Here is a 19,736-nt window from a genome sequence, read left to right on the forward strand (position 1 = left end):
GCAAGTACTCTACCATCTGAGCTACCCAAGTACGACTCACGACCCGTCCTCATAGCTTCAATTATGCCAGTACCTCTTCTCCTACTTTCCAAACTTCACAGAAGCTCTTGTGCAAACCTTGCAGAACTAGCACTCCTGGAAGAAAGTATATTGCAGAAACATCCCCCAGGCTGTGTGGCTAAGCCATGTCTCCGCAGTATCCTTTCTTCCAGGAGTGCTAGTTCTGCAAGGTTTGCAGAAGAGCTTCTGTGAAGTTTGGAAAGTAGGAGATGAAGTACTGGCAGAATAGAAGCTGTGAGGACGGGTCGTGAGTCGTGCTTGGGTAGCTCAGATGGTAGAGCACTTGCCCGCAAAAGGCAAAAGTCTCGAGTTCGAGTCTCGGTCCGGCACACAGTTTTAATCTGCCAGAAAGTTTTATGATCAAAAGTACCTTGATGCGTAGTAGAGGACAATAATATAGAGTATGTCAACCCTTCGCGTTTATGACGGCTAGAACCCCAATGAGGACACTTGCAGTGAGGCGACTCATTGCTTGTGGAGGAAGTGGAGGAATGGGAGCCCATTGTTTTTCAAGAGGCGAAATCACAGAAGGTAGTGATGTTGGATGTTGGGGTTTGGAGCGAAGTCGACGCGCGAACTCATTCCAAACGTTTTCCACTGGGTTCAAGTCGCGACTCTGGGCAGGTCATATGTCAGGAATGTTATTGTCAACAAATCATTGCCTCTCATATGATGCTTTCTGGCAGGGTCCATTATTATGGTGATTCAAAATTTAATCATCATCTCCGAACTGTTCCTCTACTGTATGCAGTGCACAATGCTGTATTATGTGTTCATATACGAGGTACGACAATAAAGTAATGAGACTGATGTGAAAAAAAAGTTGCTTCCCGTTTTAGTCAAGTTTAGTGTTGTTTCCTCCAAATTAGTTCCCTTCGGAATGTACACACTTTTTTCCAGCGCTTCTGCCATTGATGGTAACATTTCTGGAACTCATCTTCTGTAATGTCCTCCAAGACCGTCATCACAGTTTTTTGGACACCTTGTGTTGTTTGATAATGGTGTCCCTTGACCGCTGTTCTGATTCTTGGAAATAGAAAAAAGTCTCACGAAGCGATATTTACATCTACATTTACATTTACATTTATACTCCGCAAGCCACCCAACGGTGTGTGGCGGAGGGCACTTTACGTGCCACTGTCATTCCCTCCCTTTTCTGTTCCAGTAGCGTATGTTTCGCGGGAAGAACGACTGTCTGAAAGCCTCCGTGCGCGCTCGAATCTCTCTAATTTTACATTCGTGATCTCCTCGGGAGGTATAAGTAGGGGGAAGCAATATATTCGATACCTCATCCAGAAACGCACCCTCTCGAAACCTGGACAGCAAGCTACACCGCGATGCAGAGCGCCTCTCTTGCAGAGTCTGCCACTTGAGTTTGCTAAACATCTCCGTAACGCTATCACGGTTACCAAATAACCCTGTGACGAAACGCGCCGCTCTTCTTTGGATCTTCTCTATCTCCTCCGTCAACCCGATCTGGTACGGATCCCACACTGATGAGCAATACTCAAGTATAGGTCGAACGAGTGTTTTGTAAACCACCTCCTTTGTTGATGGACTACATTTTCTAAGGACTCTCCCAATGAATCTCAACCTTGTACCCGCCTTACCAACAATTAATTTTATATGATCATTCCACTTCAAATCGTTCCGCACGCATACTCCCAGATATTTTACAGAAGTAACTGTTACCAGTGTTTGTTCCGCTATCATATAATCATACAATAAAGGATCCTTCTTTCTATGTATTCGCAATACATTACATTTGTCTATGTTAAGGGTCAGTTGCCACTCCCTGCACCAAGTGCCTATCCGCTGCAGATCTTCCTGCATTTCGCTACAATTTTCTAATGCTGCAACTTCTCTGTATACTACAGCGTCATCCGCGAAAAGCCGCATGGAACTTCCGACACTATCTACTAGGTCATTTATATATATTGTGAAAAGCAATGGTCACATAACACTCCCCTGTGGCACGCCAGAGGTTACTTTAACGTCTGTAGACGTCTCTCCATTGATAACAACATGCTGTGTTCAGTTTGCTAAAAACTCTTCAATCCAGCCACACAGCTGGTCTGATATTCCGTAGGCTCTTACTTTGTTTATCAGGCGACAGTGCGGAACTGTATCGAACGCCTTCCGGAAGTCAAGGAAAATAGCATCTACCTGGGAGCCTGTATCTAATATTTTCTGGGTCTCATGAACAAATAAAGCGAGTTGGGTCTGACACGATCGCTGTTTTGGAATCCATGTTGATTCCTACACAATAGATTCTGGGTTTCCAAAAACGACATGATACGCGAGCAAAAAACATGTTCTAAAATTCTACAACAGATCGACGTCAGAGATATAGGTCTATAGTTTTGCGCATCTGCATATCTGGTGAATAAGGTGGCTGTGGTAGTACTGAAATTTGTTTTGAGGTTAAAAATTGCTTTACTGACAGAGCAGTATGGGATGGCGCATTATCGTGATGCAGAATCCAATTATCAGCAATGTTGGTACGGCTACGAAGAACTCTTTTACAAAGTCTTTCTAAAATTTCTTTGTAGTAATATTGGTTAACTGTTTGTCCAGGAGGCACTCATTCTTTATAAACAATTCCCTTGGAAGCAAAAAAGCACACAAGCATGCATTTCACTTTTGACTTTGAAATGCGAGTTTTTTTGGTCTGGGTGATGCCTTTGTGCACCATTCCGAACTGTGGCGTTTTGTCTCTGTATCGTACTGAAAAAAACAACTTTCATCACCAGTGATAACACGGCTCAACGATTCTGGATTGATTTCCGTTAGCTCTAACAGATCGGCTGCCACATTTTTCCATTTTTCTCATGTTGTGGTGTGAGATTTTTAGGGACAATTTTTGCACAAATCTTTCTCATACCAAGATATTCTGTTATTATTAGACGAACCGTTTCTCGATTGATGTTCAGTACTTCTACAATCATTTTCACAGATAATATTCGATCAGGTCATAAGAGTTCACGTACCCATGTCAAGTTGACACCCGTCTGTGGGGTTGATGGTCGTCCACTTCGGCCTTCATCTTCAACATTCGTTCTGCCTTCACCAAACATTTTATGCCAACGAAAAACTTGAGCTCTTGACATAATCTCCTCTCTAAAAGCCTTCTGAAGCTTACCGTAAGTTTTCGTCGCGTTTTCACCCAATTTAAGACAAAAAGAAATGGCATATCGTTGCGCAATATTATGCGGTTCCATTTCTGTGACGAGAGACACGAACACGTGTTAACTTATTACAGCACAACTCATGACCGAGCAGTTGCATCGATGTGCCACTTGGACTAGAAGCAGCTTGTAGATCAAGGTCAAATATATTATGCCTATGCAAGCCAGCAGGGTTGCCACATCTTGCAAAGAAAACCAGTCTCATTACTTTATTGTCGCTCCTCGTACTTCCACATTTAGCGTTTTAAATTCAACAGGGCGGCATACCGTAACCACTAAAAACACCTTTTCACCCTAATACCACTTCTCTCTACTTATCTGAAATAAAATGTCGTGTGGCTAGGGCCTCCCGTCGGGTAGATCGGGCGCTTGGTGCAAGTCTTTTTAGTTGAGGCCACTTCGACGACTTGCATGCTGATGAGGATGAGATGATGATGAAGACAAAACTACACCCACTCCCAGAGCAGAGAAAATCTCCGACCCAGCCGGGAATCGAACCCGGGCCCTTTTCCATGGCAGTCTGTCGCGCTGTAGTAACAGCACAGCTGGCAGGAGGCAGCACTAGCGGTATATTCTATTAGAATATACATTAGTTCTGTCCTTCAGACTAAAAGTACTTTTTGATAATTTTGGTTCAAATGACTCTGAGCACTATGGGACTTAAACTTCTGAGGTCATCAGTCCCCTAGAACTTAGAACTACTTATACCTAACTAACCTAAGGACATCACACACAGCCATGCCTAAGGCAGGACCCTAGCGGTCGCGTGGTTCCAGACTGTAGCGCCTAGAACCGCTCGGCCACTCCGGCCGGCTTTTGATAATGTTGTTGACATATCTTAGGCTGCATACTTTACAGATTATTTTAATTGCTTTGAAAATCAAAGACTTATGTACATTTGTTTTACAGATTGACACTAGCAATTCACATGTTATTTCGGATATTTTTGGCTAGGAGACGAAAATGTGGGTAACATTGTGTTACATGATTTCATTACATGTTAATTATAACATAATACGATGATTTCCGTCGATCAGTGCTATATGCTTCCTGAACTGGTCTGTTACGTATTACGACACTCTCCATTGATCCACTGCCCAATCTCGAAGATCACGTAGCAGAGAAGTCTAAATTTTCTACATCGTTGTTTCAATGTGAGAAAAGTAGAACCCCTGTTCAACAGTGTGACTTCTGAAACACTTGTCCCTGTACCAGCATTGTACCCTGTCGTCATATTTTTCATATATCACCGCCTATCCTGCCGTGCAGAGCGGGCAAACCTCCAACCTCAGCGTTCTGTGATGGAGCGCGGACGCCCAGCACCCTGTCGATTGCTCGTGGTTTCTCCGTCCTTCAACCATTTTTAACGGATGATCAAGACAGCAACACAAAAATAACTAGCCAGCTTTCTCGTTTCCGAAGCGCTCGTTCCCTGGCTCCAAGCCATTGTTACCTACGTTTCGTCAAAGTAGCTTATGTCAGTGAATAAAAACATTTGCAGCCCGTTATCATTGATAGACTAGTTTCTAATTCGTGTCTTCTCCACTCATATACCGGTTGGTTATAACTGAAGGGATTAGCGACCACAAGGTAGTTGGTGCTTCGCTGAATACCGTAACACCTACAACCATCAAAAAGAAACGCAAAGTATATCTATTTAAAAAGCTGATAAAATGCTCTTAACGCCTTTTTAAGAGACAGTCTTCACTCCTTCCGATCTTATGATGTAAATGTAGAAAAGTTGTGGAATGTTTTCAGAGAGATAGTATCGACAGCAATTGAGAGATATATAGCACATAAATTAATAAGTGATGATACTGATACCCCACGGTACACAAAACGGGTCAGATCGTTGTTGCAGAAGCAACGAATAAAGCATGCCAAATTTAAAAGAACGCAAAATCTCCAAGACTGGCAAAGTATTGCAGAAGTTCGAAATACAGCGCGTACTTCAATGCGAGATGCTTTCAGTAATTTCCACGACACTGTCTCGAAATCTGGCAGAAACCCCAGAGAGATTCTGGTCATTCATAAAGCACAGCAGTGGCAAGACGCAATTAGTACCTTCACAGCGCGATAACAACGGTGAAGTCACTGATGACAGTTCCACTGAAGCAGAGTTATTAAACACGGTTTTCCGAAACTCCTTCACCAAAGAAGATGAAGTAAATATTCCTGAATTCCAATCAAGAACAACTTCAAAGATGAAAAACATAGAAGTAGATATCCTCGGAGTAACGCAGCCAGATTGTATACCAGTCAGGTTCCACTCAAAGTATGCTGATAAAATAGCTCCATATTTAGCAATTATATACAACCACTCGCTCACGGAAAGATCCTTTCCTAGAGATCGGAAAATTGCTCAAGTCACACACCAATACCCAAAAAGGAAAATAGGAGTAATCCGCTGAATAACAGGCCTATATCACTAACGTAGATTTGCAGTAGGGTTTTGGAACATATACTGTATTCGAACATTATGAAGTATCTAGAAAAAAAACGATTTATTGACACATAGCACGGTTTCAGAAAATATCGTTCTTGTGAAACACAACTAGCTCTTTATACTCATGAAGTAATAAGTGCTATCGACAGGGGATGTCAAATTGATTCCATATTTTTAGATTTTCAGAAGGCTTTCGACACGGTTCCTCACAAGCGTCTTCTAACCAAACTGATAGCCTAAGAAGTATCGCCTCAGTTGTGCGACTGGATTCGTGATTTCTTGTCAAAAAAGTCACAGTTCGTAGTAATAGACGGAAAGTCATCGAGTAAAACAGAAGTAATATCCGGTGTTCCTCAAGGAAGTGTTATAGACCCTCTATTATTCCTGATCTATATTAACGACATAGGAGACAGAGTAGCCGTCTTAGATTGTTTGCAGATGATGCTGTCATTTACCGTCTTGTAAAGTCATCAGATGATCAAAATGGCTTTCAAAATGATTTAGATAAGTTATCTTTACGGAGCGAAAAGTGGCAATTAACCACGAATAAGGAAACGTGTGAAGTTATTCACATGAGTACTAAAAGATATCAGCTAAATTTCGATTACGCGATAAGTCACAGAAATCTGAAGGCTGTAAATTCAACTAAATACTTAGGGATTACAATTACAAATAACCTAAATTGGAACAATCACATAGATAATATTGTGGGAAGAGCAAACCAAAGACTGCGATTCATTGGCAGAACCCGTAGAAGGAGCAACAGGTCTACCAAAGAGACTGCTTACACTACGCTTGTCCGCCCTATTCTGGAGTACTGCTGTGCGGTGTGGGATCCGCATCAGGTGGGACTGACGGATGGCATCGAAAAAGTACAAAGAAGGGCAGCTCGTTTTGTATTATCGCGAAATAGGGTAGATAGTGTCTCAGACATGATACGTGAATTGGAGTGGCAATCATCAAGACAAAGGCGTTTTTCGTTGCGACGGGATCTTCTCATGAAATTTCAATCACCAGTTTTCTCCTCCGATTGTAGAAACATTCTGTTGGCACCCACCTACATAGGGAGAAATGATCATCACGATAAAATAAGAGAAATCAGGGCTTGCACAGAAAAATTTAAGTTCTCGTTTTTCCCGTGTGCCGTTCGAGAGTGGAACGGTAGAGAGACAGTTTGAAGGTGGTTCATTGAACTCTCTGCCAGGCCCTTTATTGTGAATAGCAGACTAATCACGTCGATGTAGATGTAGAAGTGCAGCTCCTCGTGGAGGACCAGCGTGGTCTGCAGTTATCGTATGGCAGCGAAGCATTAATGAAGAACCAATCTACACTGGAAAAAAATTAGTTCCAATTTTTGTCACTAGCTGCAAATCTGGCTCTGTACACTGTCTGTTTGACGTTATGACATCCGCATTATCTTCTGACAAGCCGTAATGTGAGTGAACAAGTATGGCTATCGAGAGGAGAGACACTGTGCACTGTCAGTGAAATTGTTTTATTGTGAATGGCAACAATTAAAGCGCTGCATTGAGAGAGTGTCGCCGACCTGATGCTCTGAGGGAAGGCCTGATGTTAGTATATGGTTTAAAGAAGATGACAATGAAATTTGTAAACATAGGTTGAGCTTGGTATGGCACCTGAAAGAGAGAGGCGTCCTATCCCAGTGGAAGTTGCTGTAAGTGACAATGGAGCACGTGCCCTGCGTGGTGCTAGTGCTCCTGACATGTCACGAGAATTTTCCGTACCATGGTCAGCAGTACAGAAAGTTTTGCAGTCTGTTTTACACAGGTACCCATACAGAATCCAGATAGTGCATCAACTGAAAGCTCACGATCTGCTGAAACGTTCTGAATTTTCTCTTCACTTTCTAGCACGGATTGAAGTTGACGACGTGTGGCTGAGCGGCATTCTGTGAAGCGACAACGCACAGTTTACACTACAGGGTGCAGTGAACACTCATTGGCCTCACTACTGATTTCGGGTACTTTCATTCGCCGTATGTGACTGAGTGTTGTGGATTCACAAGCACTTTTATACTCTGTCCGTTGTTCTTTGAAGAGCATACTCCCAGAGGGCCTGCCACGTGTACTGTGACGTGTGCACGTTATCGAGACCTTCTTATAGCTACAGGACGTGAGTCCTACTTTGCAAGAGCGCAACTGTGTGAAAAACATTGTTTTCATGCGAGATGTGGCAACATATCATGTCTCTCGCCCTCTGAATGATCTGAATAATGCAACCTACTGTGAACGTGTTATGTCTAGAGGTTTTCCAGATGCATGGCCTGCGAGATATCCTGATCTGAATCCTTGTGAGTTTTTGTTCTGGGAATATCTAAATGAACATGTTCGGTCTCTATCTGATCTGATGGCCAGTATACAGGACCATGTTGCTCAGATTCCACCAGAACTGCTGCGAGCGTTTTACATCGACATCTCCCGTGCTCATAATGAACAAACTGTGTAAGTGGCAATTAATAAAAAATCAAAATTATACCTTTCTCACATGGGAACGAAGTTTTTCGCGACGGCACTTATATGTAAAACATTCTCGGTTTTCTTGCCGCGTCAGTTCTGGATAAAATCTCAAGCTTTCTACGATTACCTCCATCGTCAACGTCAGGAGCAACTGTCTGTCTTCACTGCTTCTTTTTTTTTTCTTTATTGTATTTCAATTCCCCATCGGGGCGGGCTGGCAGCAGCATGTGCGGTGCTCTTCAGCCGAAAGACATAGAACAAACAATAGAAGACATTTAAAAATTACAAAGGAGAGAATATGGTGAACATAGATAGAAAAAAGGGGGAACATCATGGAAGGCAACAGACAAAAAACGGGGTGACTGTAAAATGGAGATAAAAAACTGTTTAAAAGTAGCACACACAAAAAGCCACACACTGCGACAGTTAAAAGATCACAAGGCACAGTATGACTGGAGCATAAAAGGTATCGACCGATGGTGTTGCACATAACAAACACTGACGGCGAACCTCAAGGCAGTACACAATTAAAATCACACCTCTTGACGCACAGGAGAAACAGCACTAAACACAACACTGATGTGGCACACTGATGATGATCAAAACGGAGGATCTGCCAGGCGCAAGGAGATGAGGGAGACTGGAAGAAGGGAGGGAGGGGAAGAGAGGGGGGAGATGGGCGGGGGGGGGGCGCTGAAGAGGGCCAGGTAGGGAGGGATGTGGGAAGGAAAGAGGCAAGTATGGGGTGCAGGGTCTCAGGAGAGGGGGGGGGGGGAAGGAGGAAAATCCGCTCTGCGAGAAGGAGGGAAGAGGAAAAAGGGGGCCCTGGGGAGGGGGGGGGGGGGAACAAGGCCAGCTTATAGTTGGAAGGAAGGGTAGATGTCACGGCAAAGTTCGTCATCCGGGAGGGGGAGGCATTGGAAATTGCCCTGATGAAGGAGATGGAGGGTGTGCAGGTGGAGAGAGGGAGGGATACAGCGATAGAGGCACAGCAATGGGTGGGGGGTGGAGAGGAAGGAGGAAACCAGAGGGTGGGGGGGATCAAGCCTGCGGACAATGTAAAGGATGCGGAGATGTTGGAGGAACAGGAGGAGGTGGGGAAAGGGGATCAGTTCATACAGGAGACGTGTGGGGGAAGGAAGGTGGATACGGAAGGCAAGGTGGAGCGCATGGCGTTCAAGGATTTGGAGGGCCTTGTAAAAGCGTGTGGGGGCGGAGATCCAGGCAATGCTGGCATAACAGAGGATAGGACGGATGAGGGATTTGTAGGTGTGGAGGATGGTAGAAGGACGCAATCCCCATGTCCGGCCAGACAGGAGTTTCAGAAGGCGGAGGCGGGAATGGGCTTTCTGCTGGACAGTCTGGAGATGAGGGGTCCAGGTGAGGTGTCGGTCGAGGGTGAGGCCAAGGTATTGCAGGGTGGGGGTGAGCTGGATGGGACGACCATAAAGGGTGAGGTAGAAATCATGGAGGCGAAAGGAGCGAGTGGTGCGGTCTATGATGACTGCCTGGGTTTTGGAGGGGTTGAGATGGAGGAACCACTGGTTACACCAAGTGGTTAACTGGTTAAGGTGGGTTTGGAGGGTACGTTGAGACCATTGAAGGGTAGGATAGAGAGCCAGGAAGGCGGTGTCATCAGCATACTGGAGAAGGTGGACTGGTGGGGGTGGCTTCGGCATATCAGCCGTATACAAGAGATAAAGGAGAGAGAAGAGGACAGAACCCTGGGGGACGCCAGCCATGGGATAAAAGATACGGGAGTTGGTGTTGTGGAGGGTGACATAGGAAGGACGGTGCGAGAGGAAGGAAGCGACCAGACAGACAAAATTGATAGGCAGGGCGTAGGTTTGGAGTTTAAAGAGGAGACCGGGATGCCATACACGGTCATAGGCATTTTGGAGGTCAAGGGAAACAAAAATGGCGGAGCGACGGGAGTTGAGCTGGAGGGACAGAAGGTGAATGAGTTTGAGGAGTTGGTCTTCAGCAGAGAAGGAGGGTCGGAAGCCACAGTAGGTAAGGGGGAGGAGGTGGTGTTGAGCAAGGTGCTGATGGATACGGTGGGAAAGGATGGATTCGAAGTCCTTACTGAAGATGGAGGTGAGGCAGATGGGACGATAGGAAGAGGCAGCAGAAGGGGGTTTGTTGGGTTTGAGGAATAAGAGGATGCAGAAGGTCTTCCACAAGTCAGGGTAGAAGCCAGTAGAGAGGATGACATTATAGAGATGGGCAAGGACAACAGTCAGGAAGGAATAGGGGCTTTCTCGAAGGTGACGCAAGGTGACACAGTCGTGACCAGGGGCCGTGTTGCGTTTGGACCGGAGGATAAGTTTAATGTCTTGTGCTGTGATGGGAGTGTTTATGTCAGAGGGGGGCAACTGCCCCAAGTAGTGGAGACTAGAAGCAAGTGGAGCGACCGAGGTATCGGCACATTCCATGGCGATGGGGAAAAGAGAATAATCAAAGTGGGGATCATCGGAGATAGAGAAGACCTTGGAAAGATGGGAAGCGAAGTGGTTGGCCTTACTGAGGTTGTCAGGAAGAGGGCGATCGTTATGGAGAAGGGGGTAGTGGGGAGCGGAAAGGGAACCAGTAAGGCGATGGAAGGCGGACCAGTACTTGGAGGAGTTGATAGGGAGGGTGGCGTTGATTCGTGTGCAGGTCTGGCGCCAGTCTCGGCGTTTCGTTGCTGTAATAAGGTTCCGTACGTGTCGCCGGTGGCGTTGGAGTGTATCCCTGTCACGAGTGCGCAGGAAGGAGCGATAGAGGCGGCGGGATTCACGGAGGAGGAGGACAGCCCGCGGAGGGAGAGTGGGACGGTGTGGGTGGATGGTTTTAGTAGGAACATGGGCCTCCACGGCGTCAGTAATTACCTTCTGAAGGAAGGACGAGGCGTGGATGATGTCAGGATGGCGATAGGTAAGAGGGTGGCTTTCGACCTGGGTGGAGATGGAGTCTTCACTGCTGCTGTGGTAGCCTTTTTATAGCCCGTGGACGGCTTCTGATTGTTCGGCTTCTGATTGGTCGGCAATTACGTACTGATGTCGCAGACGCTGTCAATGTGTGCGCCGGTGACGCCAACGCTTCCGTTGGAACGTAAACCTTGGAAGGAACGTTTCTGCTGCTTCTCTGCATCAAGCGCTCGTTTCCATGCACAGCTCAGATGGTATCTGCTATCGCGGTTAAAGTTCTTTTGGCTCATTCTTATTTCAACAGCCTCCTTAATAACAGAATCCCAGTACGTGAAGGCATAGGACAGAATTTTTATTTCATCGAACAATATTTTATGTTTGTTTGTGAGGCTGTGCTCCGCAATTGCTGATTTCTCCAATTCTCTATTTTTAATATGGCGTTGGTGTTCTGCACAGCGATCGGAAACGGTACGAATCGTCTGACCTACATAATTGCTTCCACACTCACAGTGGAATTTATAAACTCCAGGGATCTTGAGGCCGAGATTGTCCTTAACAGGGCGCATCATCTCCTTAATTTTCTTAGGAGGACGAAAAATCGGACTTATACCTCGTCTACGCATGACTCTTCCTATTTTGCTGGAAATAGCGACACAAAAAGGAAGAACCGCAATCGGTGTTTCATCCTGTGAGTGTGCAGCTTTTTCACGTTTCCTTATTTTGGAGACCGCTGCCTTTTATCGCGTGCACCAGGGCCATTCTTTCGGAACACGTACTTCAGATGGTTAATCTCGGACCTTAAGTGGTCCTCGTCAGAAACAGTTTTTGCTCTTATATACCAACGTGTTCAAAACGGCTCTCTTCTGAGCAGGATGATGGAAACACGGTGCATTCAGGTATAAATCGGTATGCGTCGGCTTACGGTATACAGAGTGGCCAAGACGCCTCCGCCTGTCGTCGTACTAAAACGTCTAAGAAAGGCAGTCTCCCTTCCTTCTCCATCTCGACAGTGAACTGGATGTTCGAATGTGTGCTGTTCATGTGTTCCATGAATCTGCGCCGTGTGGGCAGATCATAAATGTATCGTCAACGTAACGATATAATAAGGATGAACGTTGGGGAGCCGAATTTAATGCACATTCCTCAAAATTCTCCATAAAAAAGTTAGCCAGTGATGGAGATAACGGAGAGCCCATCGCCATACCGTCCGTCATTTCATAAAATTTGTTACCATACAAGAAGTAGGTGGTCGTCATCACGTGCCGGAACAACTTTATAGTTTCAGGAGGAAAAAGACCCGCCAGCATTTTCAAAGTGTCCTCCACAGTAACTTTTGTGAACAGCGATACTACATCCAGGCTGACTAAAATGTCATTTGGACCCACTCTAATCTGTTTGATTTTCTCAGTGAACATCTGGGAGTTTTTGATGTGATGTTCACACCGGCCGACTATAGGAGTCCTCAACTTTGTTAGGTATTTGGCCAGCTCTTAAGTAGGAGAACCAATTGTACTGACAATAGGTCTCATGGGAACATTATCCTTGTCGATCTTCGGTAGCTTGAGAGTTTATCCAGAACTGACGCGGCAAGAAAACCGAGAATTTTTTACATACCTTTCTCACGTGTTTGACCTTTCCTGCCCACATCCCGTTGTTAATCCATTATGTACAGAAACATTTCTATACGTCTTGCATTCACTGCGCCAGATTTGCACCTGGTGGCCAGAATTGGAACTAAATTTTTTTCTAGCGTAAATCGGTTTCGCATCAGCAGATTAGCATACCTACCAAATTTTGCTCCCATACGATAATAACAGTCCGCAGTGGACCTGCGTGAGTATCTGCACTTTATAACCACCCGGCAGTTTTAGCGCGTAAGTGCGCGCAACGCCACCAGGCGGCATTAATTGTCGCGGTGGGCAGTGGCCGTGATATTTTGGCTCATCGGTGTGAACGTTTGTACTGCGGTGTTGCAGCCTCCAGCGTGATGGGCAGATGGTCATCCAGCGGCGGCTGCGTGAGCTGGTGAGGGCGTTCGCGGAGCGCGCGCTGCGCGTGCGGCGGCGCCTCGAGCTGCCGCCCACGCCCTCCACCGACAGCAGCGGACAAGGTGAGTCGCAGCTCCTCACCCCAGTGTCTAGCAAAGCAATAGCAGTCGCATAGTTTAGCTGTTTACAGCGATACACAAACCAGGGAAAGACCCTTTATTCCCGCAGCACTACAGGCCGATTAGCCCCTTGCCAACTCTCAGCAAGATCTATGAGCGCCTCCTGCTTATTCCCATACGAGACCACTTCACCAATGAGCGACTTTTGCCGGATTTCCAATTCGAATTCCGACAGAAGCACTCCGCCCCACAACAGATCATGAGATTAGTGGAAGCAGTCACAGAAGGCTTCAACCACAGAGGGTACTGCGGGATAGTGCTACTTGATGTAGCCAAAGTCTTCGACTCAGTATGGCATAAAGGGCTACTGTACAAGTTATACACACAAGGGTTTCCCGGGAGCATAGTCAGGTTAATCCGAAGCTATATGACGAATAGAATCTTCTCTGTCAAGGTAGGAACAGCCACCTCCATCAAAAGGCGTAGTCGTGCTGGGGTGCCACAGGGATCAGTCCTGGGACCAGTTTTGCACAGTCTGTACACTGCAGACACTCCAACGGCCCCCCTGTTGCACACAGCACAGTACACTGACGACACCGCCTTTTACACTCGTAGTGCGAATAAGGAGCTGGTCATTCATGGGCTACAGAGGGTTTTAGATAACACAGAAACCTGGGTCCGTTGCTGGCGCATCACCGTCAATCCTGAAAAGACACAGGCTATGTTGATCACCCGGAGACTCGGGACATGCGGACCCACTTAACGCCCCACCCCCCCTTCACCTGCACCTACATGGATCCCGACTCCCCTGGCGCAGATCCGCCAAGTATCTCGACGTAACCTTGGACTCGAGACTAACATGGAAACCCCATGTAGACAAGATCCACAGGAAAGTCTGCGCCAGAATGTCCATCCTATACCCAATCCTCAACACAACCAGCTCCCTTCCCTGCTCTGTAGCACTAAACGTCTATGAGGTCCTCATACGGCCAGTAACGGAGTACGCGTGCCCTGTCTGGGGATACGCGGTGATGCAGCACCTGGACAAACTCCAGAGGCTGTAGAACCACGCCCTCAGGAGGGCACTGCACCTACCCATGGGATTCCCCACAGACGATCTGCACGCCGCTGCCGAAATTCCACTCTTCAAAGAAAGATTCCAGGATCTGGCAAGGGCTTTCTATGAGAGCTCTTCCAGATATGGAAATAATCTTATCCAATCCCTAGGTCGGTATGGCATGTCCCACGACAAGCACAAACGCCCCATGACGATCTTCGACGACTAAGTCGAAGAGAAAATTGCAAAAATCCCCAAATCCTATCCCCAATCCTTAATCCTTAAAACTCCAAACATCTCGCCACCCTCAGTCAAGTACTAGACACCACCAGAACACCAACACAACACACAGACAGATAAAACAGTCAAAGACAATCACACACTCAAAACGCACACAGTGGAGTAAAAGCCAACAGGCTGCACACTCTTCAAAACACTTCCCCAAGGAGGGAATAGTTAAAAGGGGAGAGAGAGCTGTTTACATGTTAGAATCTTTCTCTGTGAGACACTTCAGAGACACCCGATAACAAAGTGTGGCGAATATTGGCAACTGCGAGGACCAATTCTGTCTACTGGAATATTTGTGAAGGTAAACAGATGCAAGAGAATGACGTTGGTTACCAGCTCTTGAAACAGACCTCATCTGCCGCAGAAGATTCTTTTCAGTTGATAATAAAACAAACTTTGTAAGCCTTTCTTGAATTTGTCAACTACATACACTGCGTGACAACTGCTAAGGAACAGAGACTTTGTTGGACACAAATAATGACAAGCAGTGAATGACGACACGAAAGACAGTACATACTGGTGTGTAATGGAGGTGAAGTCGTATATTTATTACGAAAAATGGTACAGATTTCCACGCAGGAAAGTAGGATAACAGAAATACGAGGGTCACTCCAAAAGAAAGGCGCACTATTTTTGTAAAAATACAGTTTTCATTCTGCATGTGTGAAAGTCTTACAGTGTGTAGATACATCCTTCCCACTTGTTTTCAAACTTAGTTTTATCTGTTCCCGTGAGTGGCACAGTCACAGTATGTCTTCAAGATGGCTGCTACACTTGACGTCCGTCAGAAGCAACGTGCTGTCATAGACTTCCTGTGCTGTGAAAACGAGACAGTGGGAAACATCCACAAGAGGCTGAAAAAGGTGTATGGAGATGCTGCTGGTGGGCAAGCAGGTTACGTGATTAAAGCGGGCACGGCAATATTGAGGATTGTCCTCGCAGTGGCAGAGAGTTAACGAATTGGTGATGCTGACAGAAACCTCACAGTGAACGAATTGTCACGCTATGATGGGATAGGGGAAGGAAGTGTTTGCAGAATACTGAAAGTGTCGGCGTTGAAAAAGGTTTGTGCCAGGTGGGTTCCCAGGATGTTGACAGTAACTCACAAAGAAACAAGAAAAACGATATGCAGCGAACTTTTGGAACAGTACGAGAATGTTGAAGATGAATTGCTTGGAAGAAGTGTGACAGGTGATGAAACATGGCTCCATCATTTTTCACCAGAGACGAAGAGGCAATCAATGGAGTGGCATCGTGCAAATTCACCCAAGAAAAAAGAATTCAAAACCACACCTTCTGCTGGAAAAGTTATGGCTACGGTGTTTTTCGATTCCGAAAGACTCTTGCTTGTGGACATCATGCCAAGTGGAACTACCATAAATTCTGATGCATATGTGATGACACTGAAGAAACTTCAGGCTCGACTGGGTCGTGTTCGACCACATCGGCAAAAGCAGGATGTTTTGCTGTTGCAAGACAATGCACAGCCACATGTCAGTCAAAAAACCATGGAATGATCACAAAACTCGGATGGACAACACTGAAACACCCGCCTTACAGTCCTGGCCTGGCTCCATGTAACTATCATCTCTTTGGGAAACTGAAAGACTCTCTTCGTGGAACAAGGTTTGAAGATGATGACTCCCTTGTGCACGCTGCCAAACAGTGGCTCCAACAGGTTGGTCCAGAATTTTACCGTGCGGGTATACAGGCGCTGGTTCCAAGATGGCGTAAGGCAGTTGAGAGGGATGGAACTTATGTGGAGAAATGAAATATTGTTCCTAAAGGATGAATCTACACACTGTAAAACTTTCGAACAGGTAGAATAAAAGATGGATTAAAAAAAAATAGTGTGCAGTTCTTTTGGAGTGACCCTTGTAAATAACATTCGACTCTGACACAGGTCAGACATCCAACATTAAGATCAATATCGGACTCTCAAGCACTAAGGTACATTTTGCACGCTGGCTCTTTCAAAGCGGCTTCCAGTTCTTGCACGGTTCGGAGAGGGGATGTTCGTTGAGAGACACGTTTGCCAAGAGCATCTCAGGCGTGAGCTGTAGGGTCAGGTCCGGGGAGTATACAGGCTATTACATAGGTCCAATTTCTTCACTTTCCAATGTGCCCTGGCCGAGCGGTTCTAGGCGCTACAGTCCGGAACCGCGCGACCGCTATGGTCGCAGGTTCGAATCCTACCTTGGGCATGGCTGTGTGTGATGTCCTTAGGTTAGTTAGGTTTAAGTAGTTCTAAGTTCTAGGGGACTGATGACCACAGCAGTTAAGTCCCATAGTGCTCAGAGACATTTGAACCAATGTGCCCGACACTTCAACAGCCCTGTGAGGTCAGACATTGTCATCCACAAACAGAAAGTCAGGACCTACCACACCTGTAAACAGACGGATAAATCCAGAATAACCTCCCTGCAATACCACTGTGGAAGTTGATGATACCCCTTGCAAAAATTTGCAGCTTTGTTTGGTCATTCTGCAAATGCCTTCCCAGTCCATAACAGCTACGTCATACCGATGATGTTTGTGAACGTTCTATAATGTTTAATGTGTACCCCTCTCTCTCCACATGAACTGCTGGCCAGAATCATTTGCCACTGTAAAGTGGGACTCGTTGTCACTCTGACCAGCGTTGCTGGCCCCAACCAGCACGCTCCGTACACTAACGAACTCTTTCTCAGTGATGGCGTGGTTAAAGTGGGGTGCATGGAACATGCTTTCAAACATACAAATCAGCTTGATTTTACCATAGCTGTTGCAAAGTCTACAGTGATCTGCCTAGGAGTGAGATAGCCATTCCTTTTTGCCACTGGGCCTACGTATGGATCTTCTTGTGGTGTGGTGGTCCATCTCCGACCACCGGCATGCTTTCACATAGTATGTTAATCATGAGATGACACTTTTGGACACATCCATTACTGTGATCACAGCTTCAAGCCGTCCATCTAATCCATTTGCTCGCTCCGCAATCGCAAGCACTCGAATGACGTCTTTCAGACATGTTACCCACACCAAATGTCTCACTTATCTGTCCCACAATAACCTTCGTCAAACACCATACTGCAAACTGTCAAATGCATAAAGAGCATTCATGCAAATGCTCCACTGCAACTGAGTCGTCTCATTTCTAAATCTCCGTTTACTAACAATGGTCGGGTGTTTCGTAGCAATTGTCAGTTGTTTAGTAACAGAAAGGAGTTGTTCCTCAGCAAGTGTCAGTTGTTCCTCAGCAAGTGTCGGTTGTTCCTCAGCAAGTGTCGGTTGTTCCTCAGCAAGTGTCGGTTGTTCCTCAGCAAGTGTCGGTTGTTCCTCAGCAAATGTCAGTTGTTCCTCAGCAAGTGTCGGTTGTTCCTCAGCAAGTGTCAGTTGTTCCATAACAATTGTCAAGCAGTGTACATAGCTTTAAGCTACAGTCTTGAACCGTGCGACCGCTACGGTCGCAGGTTCGAATCCTGCTTCAGGCATGGATGTGTGTGATGTCCCTAGGTTAGTTAGGTTTAAGTTGTTCTAAGTTCTAGGGGACTGATGACCTCAGAAGTTAAATCCCATAGTGCTCAGAGCCATTTGAACCATTTTTTTTTTAGCCTCATCACCAGCGCGCAAGTCGCCCAATGTGGCGTCGAATGAAATAAGACTTGCACTTGGCGGCCGAACTTCCCCGAACAGGCGTCTCCCGGCCAATGATGCCATACGCTCATTTCCATTTTTTACCAAAAGGGACGCAGAACTCCGCTGTGTAACAGACACTTTAGGTGACCGTTTCTTTACTTCCTCATCTAGAGCTCACATTCTTTTGGTTGAATTTAAAAAAAAGTAGCAGGACAACTGAAAGCGAGAAAAGAAATTATGTATTCTTTGACCTTTGACATGGCTTGCGATAGCACTGAGTTGAGTCGATGAATAAGCAGTGCAGTAGAAAATCTTTTTATCTCTCTTGATTGTAATGCATTCAAATGACCAACCATGGCCCCAGATCCATGGTAACTCTGAGAATGTTCAAGAATTTTAAGAACTTTCATAGACTTGACCAACAGCTGTGACAAGTGAAGTACTGAGGAGACTTACGAGAAAATACACAGAGCAGTTGTTTCAAACATAATAACTGAGACCAAAATTTGACTGACTGATCGACATTCTTATTTTATTTATGAGAGTGTTTAAAACAGGAGTCAACTCATTCTCTATTAGATCTGACGTTCTTGTAAACACAAAAGAATGTTCTAAATGATGAGTAAGCTTTTCGTCCTGTACACAGAGTTCCACATAACTGAATGCAAGACTCGGTTGTAGTTCTACCCAGTTGTATTGAATTCTTCTCCTGTTGGAAATTGCAGGTAGTGAAGTTGTGCAGCAGAATCCCACATTTGCAATGGCATTCCCGTGCTTAGATTTCTATGATTTTGCTGGTCAAGGGTATGATATGCAACAAGCTCAGTTGCTTACCTTCCCACCAATAACAGTGTATCTATTTAGTGTCAATTAAAAACTGATAATGCCGTTAGTGGCTATGAGATAATGTAAAACTAAATACCAAATACGTAATTAGCCATTTTTCTTAACTACGATCACATTTTCCGTAGCGCAAGAAATTACAACTTTTAGTTCTTCTAACATCACGCAAAGGCCCACACACAGGAACTGGTATCTTGGGGTAGCGCCCTTCCTAGAGCTACCACTTGTACAACCCTTTCAGAGAACACCGGTCCTTACCTGAATTGTAGAGCATAGTCAGTGCGAACTTAGAATTTTGCTGAGATTAATGAAAAATGGACAATACTAATCCCAAGAGATTCTATAATATCAACAGTTAGCACAATTTTCAACCCAATAAGGGATATTTTTATACTTTTAAAGTTCCCATTGCCAATTATTTCACCATTGCTTCCAGTTTATGCTAGGTAAGCAGTGCTATTTTGTGTCTATCAAATACACTCCACTGGCAAGGAGACTGTGAAGCCATCAAGCTATCAGACCATGGCTGTATTATATATAATTATGAAATTTTTACGGTTATATTCTTTGTAGCTCATTAGTGTTTCATGTGGTTTCCTGCGGCAATTTCTAGACAGGCTCTCTTTCCTGGCTGAGCAGTTCTTGCACATATTAGCACTTCATCTGAATCTTCAATTCCAGTTTTATTAGATTTCTTATAGACGAGTTCATAGTGTGTGGGGTCTTAATTTTCAGGATGAAAT

General features: G+C 45.5%; 1 protein-coding gene across 1 annotated transcript in view; it reads left to right on the top strand.

Annotated features, from left to right (window-relative positions):
* The window catches only part of LOC126148488 (cyclic nucleotide-gated cation channel beta-1), a 158,332-nt gene that overhangs the window by 97,670 nt on the left and 40,926 nt on the right, over positions 1-19,736 (top strand). The window contains 1 exon segment of the mRNA XM_049915760.1: positions 13,057-13,190. Within this exon segment, the coding sequence (XP_049771717.1) occupies positions 13,076-13,190 (115 nt within the window). The 5' untranslated portion in view covers positions 13,057-13,075.

Source organism: Schistocerca cancellata, chromosome 2, assembly GCF_023864275.1.
Source record: "Schistocerca cancellata isolate TAMUIC-IGC-003103 chromosome 2, iqSchCanc2.1, whole genome shotgun sequence".
NCBI classification, from domain to species: Eukaryota; Metazoa; Arthropoda; class Insecta; order Orthoptera; family Acrididae; genus Schistocerca; species Schistocerca cancellata.